Here is a 9,039-nt window from a genome sequence, read left to right as displayed (position 1 = left end):
TTCAAAAAATTGACCCTTATGACTGGTTTTGTGGTCCAGGGTCACATATTTATTATTTTGGTACATATTAGTTCAGTTTTCTCTATCTGTACCTTGATCAATAATTTCTCTATTTGTACCTCAACACGATGCTTTTATTTGGACTTCTCAATACTTATCTGCTTCATAGACTGAGAGTAGGGTCAAAACGATGAACAAAAACAACACTGTTAATTGAGAATGTAAGTTGTTCACCAAAGCTGGATTTATCAGATGAAAATAAAGTTAAAAAAAAAAAGTAATATTGCAAAATACTATTACAAAATAAAAGTTTTTAATGTTAAAATATTTTAAAATGTAATTTATTCATGTGATGGTAAAGCTGATTTGTTAGCAGTAATTACTCCAGTCTTCAGTGTAACATAATCCTTCAGAAATCATTCTAATATGCTGATTTGGTGCTCAAGTAACATTTCTTATTAATATCAATGTTAAAAACAGTTGTGCTGCTTAATATTTCGTGGGAAAACATGATTTTTTTTCAGGATTCTTTATTGAATATAAAGTTTAAAAGAACAGCATTTATATGAAATGAAAATGTTTTGTAACATTACAAATGTAATTTTCAATAAATGTTATCCATCCTTGCTGAATAAAAGTATTAATTTCATACCAAAAAAATAACTAATAAATAAAAATACTAACCCCCAAACTCGAAGTGAAAGTAGCTATTATGTATATATACTCAAAAGCCCATATTGGCACATTTGACTCACCAGACGCCTGCACCTCGTTGACGTACTGCAGCAGTTCCTGGCCCTGGTGGATAACGTGGAAGGCGAGGTTGTTCATGGTCAGGGCTTTATCTGCGTGGTGCTGCAGTCTCTGTTCGGCCAGCGTCAGGTCCTCTGTGTCGAAGTCATTCATCTGCTGTGACAGCTCTTCATTCCATGAGTCCAGATCTGAGATAATCTGAAAAATAAGACAACATATGAGCGCAGTCTGAGTCACAGATGCCATTACTAATGCGAGAACACCCCGGACAAGAAACAAAGTGCCTTGCCCTGACTTGCTCTTATATGTTTAGGGCAATGTGTGTGTAACTTCCTCCATCACTTTATAAACTCTCTGAGTGAGTGTTTCTGTAAGCGTGCAAACTGGAGAAAGAGAGTAATTACTTTTGGGTGCAGATCATCCTTGAAGACTGCAGCTTATTAATTGCTAGTAAATCATATTAGACATCAGGGAGACGCAAACTGTGTGCTGATGGGAATATTGCCCTAGTTTAAGGAACAGTCCACTCAAAATGAAGATTCTGTCAATATTTACTCTCATTATTTCCAAACCAGTAAGACGACGATTTCTGTGGAAAAGAAAAGTACTGGCCGCTATTTCCCATACAATGAAAATGAATTTGAGTGGCTTTGAGTATCCTCAAAAGAAAATCATATGGGTTTGGAATGACATGAGGGTGAGTAAATGATGACGGAATTGACATTTCTCAGTGAATTACTTTAAAACACACTGTCCCCCCACAGACACTTGATCAAGTATACAGTGAACTCACATCAATGGCATCCCTCTCAAAGATCCTGAGCTGAAGGAAAAGTTCCAGTTTGATCTTCCTCTCCTGGAAGAGCTCCTCCATCTGAGCCTGAGCCTCATCCAGCTGCTGCAGGACGGTCTCGATATGGTTGATGGAGCTGTTGTGAGGGGTCTTATTGCTGGAGATGGCCGAGTCTCTGCAGGAAGACAGTGCAAGAGCCGTTACAACAAATGTAAAGTTGTTTGGTGTGTGCAAGAGATACAGGAAGAAACACATTTACTTCTTACAATAATGTCCTTTGGGTAAGTCAAAGCTGTAATAAATGTTAGGAATGTTAGGAATTTTCAAGTCCAAGTCTTATGGAATTTGAGCAATTTTTGTTTGTACTTTGTTTAAACGGGTACAATGCTTAGATTTGGATTTCCCGACTCGTATCTCCTTTATGGATTGAGTGGGGTCAAAACAAGGAATCTTAGGAATCAGTAAGGATCAAAAATGACTTCAATATCTCATGAGTCATGAGTATTAATACTGATTCATGAATCTGTTTGACTGATCCATTAAAAAAGTTTTCATCTAGATTTTTAAATACTTCTGCAAATGTTCAATATTTGAGATGCTATTTTTAAACTCATCTGGTTCAGTATCTCCCAAAATTCATAGCTACCAATTCAGATAATATTTGTATATAAAAACATTTTAGATGAACAGAAAATTTGCTATGTGAACTTTAGTTTCACTATGCAGCTCTGATCGAAAATGACTTACAGTTGTTTGAGGAAGATACACATGAATCTGTTTTGCTGATTCACTAAAAAGAAGCTTTCAAATGGCAAACTTTTGTTTCATTGTGCTCTAAACTCCATGGGATAAAAGTAAATGATCAGCAGAATACTGAACCTAAAACTTAACGAAAACCGACAAATATTAGGGCGAGAAAGAGGATGTGACTTCAGGCTTGAAATTTAAATGTAATAAAACAAAAAGCCAGCACTAATGAGATTAAAAATTCATTAAAAATTTTTTAAATTATATGGTCCTAAAAGCATTATCTGCGAATGGGAGAGAGGATTACAAGCCCATTGAAAAGACAATATGTAAAATATGCAACATTATCATCTTTTCATTAAAAAGGTTAATTATCAGGAACAGCTTTAGTAATAATTGTACAAGAGGGTGAGGGGCGGAAAATATGAGGAAGCAACAGTTTCAAATTAGTCTGTAAGGGATAGAAAAAAGACGGATGAGTCCTTTCATCCCGTCTCAAAGGATACAAGTGGGTTAAGTCTGATTAAACTTTATTATAAACAAATGGCGTAATAAAGTAAAATCACAGTTATCGGGGTAATAAAGGCCCTTGCTTTAATTGATGCTTCAATGCTGGATCGCTGCGGAAAGTCTGTTCCCATGGTGATGTGCTTTTATCATACTGCAAGGCTTGCGTGACTGAGTGGACTTCATACGGAATAACAGAATAATTAACACTTTCATCACCGATTCACAACCACAACACAAGCAGGGTTTTGAGATTAGATTAGACACAAATACTATGATGACGGTCTTACGTTTGAAATGTGAGTAACTGCGTGTGATGCTGAGATCCGGATATCTCTTGTGTGTGAGTTGGAGAGCTTGTGTGAGTGTGTAATGTCTCTGCGGTGTGGGCATTCTGTGTGTTGGTGTGTGCTGGGGACCTTTCTGTTTGTACCTCTGGGCTCTTGGGGTTTAAGTATTACCTCTGCATAATTAACTGGGCGGTTATGAAAGCAGGATTATGTAAGACACTAGAGGAAGAGAGAATAGCAGAGCGAGAGAGAGACAGTGCACATGGAGGGATAGCCATCCTCAAAATCACATGTGTAGAGAGAGCAATTTGCAAGTGGAGGAGGAGGAGAATTAAGCCACATGTCTTCATCTGCTTTCCTTTCAAAAAAAAAAACTTAAACTAAGAGAAATGCAGTGTGACTGTTAAACTGACAGGTCAAACTGCGTTAGTTATTATACAAAAACAAGTTGAAAAGTTGAATATATAAAATAAATGTTATAATATAATGTAATATATTAAACAAAACACAAACATAATATATACAATTAATTGCAATTAGCCAGTTATCAACATTTACATGTTTATAATAAAACTTAAACATCATATTTTATATATATTCCTACATTATTTTCTATATCAAATTAAATGTATAATTCATATAAACTATTATTACTACAAATTATATTACATACAATAATAAAAATACATAATACAATTAATAATTAATGAATGAATTAATAAATAATTAATATAAATTATGTTTAAAATATATTTTTAAAATTATAAATTAATAACTGGTGCATGTGGATCAACTAATGAAACTAAATCTAATTAAGTGATATGCTGATAAGTTGAATGAATTTCAATGAATCACACATACAAATATCTAAAACTAAATTGTTAATTTATCAGCATATGGCTTAATTATATTTAATTTCTTAACGATTAATTGCACCAGTTATTATACGAAACTAAAATGTACTATTTCATATTATTTCATAATATATAACATAAAACAGAATATTTAATAAAATGTATATTTTATTTATTATAATATATATAATAGAATGTATCTTTTGATGTAAAATTTTTCTTTTATTTTAGACAGTAATATCTTACCTCTTTTGTGTTTTGTGGTTAAACCACTCTTTTCTGGCTCACGCCAATCAAACTCCAATCATACTGCATATTCAAAACATTCAAATATGTTTCCTCAAAACTCTAAACCCATTATTATAAAATTACTATCATTAAGTAATGAAAATAAGTCATCTGAGATGCATCAAACCATTCCTCAAGCCCTGAATATCTTGTTATTTTGCAGTATTGTGCAGCCCACTGCAGTAGTGCTGGTAGTCAGGGATTCAGAGTTGTACTGATGAAATGTGGCAGAGCTGAACACGTGAGAGAGGCTGGAAGCAGAGCAGTGAGTTTGCCCTGAGGGGGTTGAGCGACTCCACTCCAAACAGCCTCTGGTGCTCTCTCCTTCTCCTTCGCCTGCTTAACTTTCTGTTGAAGCATCCAGCTTTACTGAATCTCAGCCTTCACGTTCCTCTGCTGCTGCAGCCCTTCCCACATGCAGATTATACATGTGACCGACCGCCAGCACTAGCACTGGGCATCAAGTCTCAGCCAAATGATGCAACTTTACAGCTGTACAGTCTCTCACCAAGTTACAGTAAAGTAAAGAGAGCACAGTATACCAAATGCAAAGTGGATGATGGCAGATGGGGCCAAATGAGTGCTTGAACCATCCAAAGGTTTGGTCAAGTGAGGATGACTAATGATTTGCTCAAGTACAATGCTGAATAGAATTTCGATTCCACTTGAGAATTCCATTAAAGGGGAACAATGTGTTGGTAGTGTGTGTACACAACCACCCTATAATGATAAAATCCACCCAGTGCTTTTTTTTAAATCCTCATCAAGCCGTTCACAGTTTCTTGACAGAGTGACGTCACACAGGCCCAGGCCGGACTGTAGACAGACACTGGCGTTTCAACATAGACCTGCCCTGAGTGAGCAGTCAACAGTCCGCCATTGTTTCGATGCCGGAGCAGGAGTAGACAAGAATGTCTCCTAAGCGATTGAAGTGTTTTGTTGTTGAATGCAATTTACTTCCAACATCTGAGCGGCTGAAGACGCAGTGGATTACTTTTGTTTTTAAAGGGAATGCGCCCCCCGATCTAACTAAATGTGTTTATGTTTGTGCGAATCATTCGTGATCCAGCTTCACCTACAGAAGAAGTGACTTTTTTTTATGAATCTTTGCAAATCGCCTTTCCTAATAATGTGCTAGTTAACAAGTCCACGGCTAAAGTTTACAGTCTCATGACAACAGCTCGTCAACCCACTGAAGAGAGGGGCAGGGTAAGCAAAGCTCATTAGCATTTAAAGGAACATGCACCGAAACGGGTCGCTGTGAACAGATCTGTTTTAGACAAAGTAAAAGGGGTGTTGTTTTACACTACCACTGAGAAATTTTAACCAAAGTATGTTACAGACTTTTCATTAAGACCCTAAAGAATCATACCAACTTGTGGAAAATGGGCATCTGATGTCCCCTTTAACGATTCTTCTAGTACTTGAAGAGTAATTGGTGCTAAATATATACAATTATACTAAACCTATAAGAAATACTACTTTATGGTAATATTTCGTCATTTTTTTAAACTGAAGACAGCAAAAATATTTCCCAAATGTGTATCTTTAATATTGACAATTGAAGTCCTTTTGTGAATTAAGAATACATTGATTCATATTGATTAAGACATCATAAAATTGCCAATGTCTCAGAGAAGAATCACTTTGAACAATTCAATAAATCAGTTGTTAGACTGAAACAAACGTGCTCAGCATATATCTAAGCATCTTGGACTGATTCACTGAAAGTAATTAGTTCATAAGAGTTATTATTTGTTAGTAAGTAGCACTACACTGGTTCTGTTGTTTGTGAGGAACCGCTGAAGATAAGTCTGTGTATTGTCTGTGTATTATTTGGTGGAACCCAGTCTTTCACTCTAGGCTTCAGACTGCAAACCTAAAGCCCCCTAGTTGGCTCCTTGGTGTGTGTAAGATTTCAAAAGATGGCTTTCACACTAATGTAACAAACCACACTTCAATGGAATCAAACTTGAGGTCCACACCAAAACATTAAAGGATTTGTTGCAGGAGGAGGCATGAAAGGGAAGAACACCTGAGTTGTTGAATGAGATCTTCTCCCTCTTTGATGACATTTACAGTGAATTGCAGTGTGGTCTGCTGCTGCTGCCCGAAACGCTTGATCAGGTCCTGAACTGCCTCCACCGACTCGGCATACACATCGTCCAACAATTCCTTCTGCAACTCCTCCAGCCACGTCCACAGCTATGCACAAAAGACACATGCATTAATCACTTTTTACTTTGCTCAGAGAGCTCTATATTATTATTTCAATTGCACATTAATTTAGCATATTTTGCACATTCATCTCATATTTAATTTAGTTTCTAATTTCTGATCTGATATTGAGCATTAATGTATCTGGTTCTGGTGCAAATGTGTAAAACTACACGCTTTCATAACTGGGTTGAATGACCAACTAAAACTATTTTTTACTTGACATTCTCATGGTGCACACAAAAGAAAATAAATAAATAATAAATAAGCATGCTAAATATCTACATCATTTTAAGGCACAAAAAAAAAATCACAGTAGTTACAAAAAAAAAACCTCCACATTATGCATAAAACCGGGAACATTGCTCCGAGTAGGCGATCTGAGGCCTCAGGCGAACTGTTTTGAAGTTTATTGTTGACGGTGGTGAATTTGTTACAAAAGCAGTGCTTTGATGGTTGTTGGGGAGATGCTCTCCAGAGGTGCTTTAAAGACATTAATTTGAAGACAGAGTTTATTTTTCCTGAGAGGATTTTAACAAGCTGACAGTTTAACATATGCTGAAACTGTCCCGGGAGGTTGCATTTTTTGAATCAATGCTTTTTTTGCACGACTGCAAAAAAACTTTTAAGTTACTATTTTGTAAATTTAGATGAAACTGCTCAACCATCCCTAGTTCTTACCTCCTTAACATGGGTGTGGAAAGCCACTGACATGTCCAGCAAGACTTTTCGCTGCTCCACACGCCTTACAAAGTCCTGGATCCGGTCCTCCAGCTGATGGGCGGCCTGATAGATCTCCTCCGGGTCACACTCGCCTGTCTGGGCCAACTGCTCCGCAGCTTCAAGCAGCTTATCAGCATTTGTGTATGTATTCTGATAAAGAAGAGACATGTATGGACTATGATTATGATGCTCATGCCAACTGGTAAGAGTATTTTGCTTCAATGCATTTTGGCACTGACTAGTCCAGTAGTTCTGTCACTAGTCAACATGACTGTGTAGAACAAATAAAATAATTTACATAAAGTAAAAAAATAAACCATGGACTAGTCTACTAGCAGTGATCAGTTATAACTAGCGGTCGGCCGATAAGTTTTTCTGCCTGGCCAATGTGTTCGAGGCGGGACTTTTATTTTGACGGCGCTGAGAACGGCAGCGCCAGAGCACACAGTGCTCATATTCTCCCTCTTCATTGTTTGTTGTTGTCGTTTAACAGTTCTGCCTAATACAGATAGAAGTCTGTCTAATAATCAGATAGAACTGTTGAACAAATGAATTAAAAGGTATACAAAAAGTATTATAACGATTGCTTTTATATTATTAGTAACAGAAAGGCAGACATAATACTTTATCGTTTGCCGTCAGCATTCAGCAAATACGCATATCATTTAAACAAACCTTTAAATGACTAATGAACATTTAATTTCACAGTTTATCTAAGGTGATTTTGGAAGTTTTTTTTAAACATTCGTTTCTTATTTAATTGGTTCCACATTGTTTGCTCATTTTTACTTTATTTAAACTTTGTGTCATTTATTTATTTTATTTGACATTCGTTTTGCTAATAAATGCTCTACGTTTCTTATTTATTTGGTTATATATTATACGTTTACTTATACCTATTAAATTTTATGTAAGTTATTTGTTATTTTATATTAGGCACAGCCTGCCCCGTTTAACAGTTCTGCCTAATACAGATAGAAGTCTGTTTAATAATCAGATAGAACTGTTGAACAAATGAATTAAAAGATATACAAAAAGTATTATAACGATTGCTTTTATATTATTAGTAACAGAAAGGCAGACATAATGCTTTCTCGTTTGCCGTCAGCATTCAGCAAATACGCATATCATTTAAACAAACCTTTAAATGACTAATGAACATTTAATTTCACAAACCTTGCAGACTTAGTCGAATCCAGCTGTGAGATCTTGTGAAGTGTGCATTTGTATATTGCCTGATCGCGTGTACTCTGCATGACAGTCGATCCGTGCGAATTGAATCCGGACAGGAGGAGAGTTCAGCTTCACTGGAGACGCGCGATCAACTTTAAACTCGTTATTTCAAACTATGCTGATGTATGCATTTGCGCACTGTCATATTCATGTGATTTTTACGGCATGCTGCATGTAAAATTAGTGTTACCTTGGCTTTAGTTGAAAAAATATGATTCCCAAAGCACGCAAACTTCTCAGATTACCGAGTGCCCTGTTGGTTACAGTGTTTACTTTCTTTTTGTTTATATATTTTAAAATATTTCTTTATTTGTGAAAAATACTGTAATAGAATTATAGAATCAGGAAGTTGTCATCTAAAGTATAAGTATGTTTATTTTACACATTTATTTTTAATATAATTCATTTTCAAATTATTTCAAGTTTCTCAAACATTAATTAAAATAAATAAAAATTATAATTAAAATAAAAAATATACTTATATATATTGGCTTTATATCGGCCACCCTGCTCTCTAAGGTATCGGCATCGGCTGTCAAAAAAACATTATCGGTCGACCACTATGTATGAATCAAACTCACATAGACAGCCAACAGTTTATTTTCTCTGCATCATTTTTTTTTTATATCCATGA

General features: G+C 35.7%; 1 protein-coding gene across 7 annotated transcripts in view; it reads right to left on the bottom strand.

Moving 5' to 3' along the window:
- LOC107669652 (triple functional domain protein-like) overlaps positions 1-9,039 on the bottom strand; it is a 50,360-nt gene that overhangs the window by 30,726 nt on the left and 10,595 nt on the right. For all 7 annotated transcript variants that reach the window (XM_016462016.1, XM_016462025.1, XM_016461999.1 and 4 more), the window contains exons 7-10: positions 7,131-7,322; positions 6,268-6,437; positions 1,547-1,721; positions 756-951 (exon numbers count right to left, since the gene is read on the bottom strand). In XM_016462016.1, coding sequence (XP_016317502.1) covers positions 756-951; positions 1,547-1,721; positions 6,268-6,437; positions 7,131-7,322 — 733 coding nt within the window. The remainder of the gene's footprint in view (positions 1-755; positions 952-1,546; positions 1,722-6,267; positions 6,438-7,130; positions 7,323-9,039) is intronic.

This window comes from Sinocyclocheilus anshuiensis, unplaced genomic scaffold, assembly GCF_001515605.1.
Source record: "Sinocyclocheilus anshuiensis isolate Anshui unplaced genomic scaffold, SAMN03320099.WGS_v1.1 scaffold253, whole genome shotgun sequence".
Classification (NCBI taxonomy): Eukaryota; Metazoa; Chordata; class Actinopteri; order Cypriniformes; family Cyprinidae; genus Sinocyclocheilus; species Sinocyclocheilus anshuiensis.
Note: the sequence above shows the minus strand (reverse complement) of the source record. Positions and strands in the feature narration are given on the sequence as shown.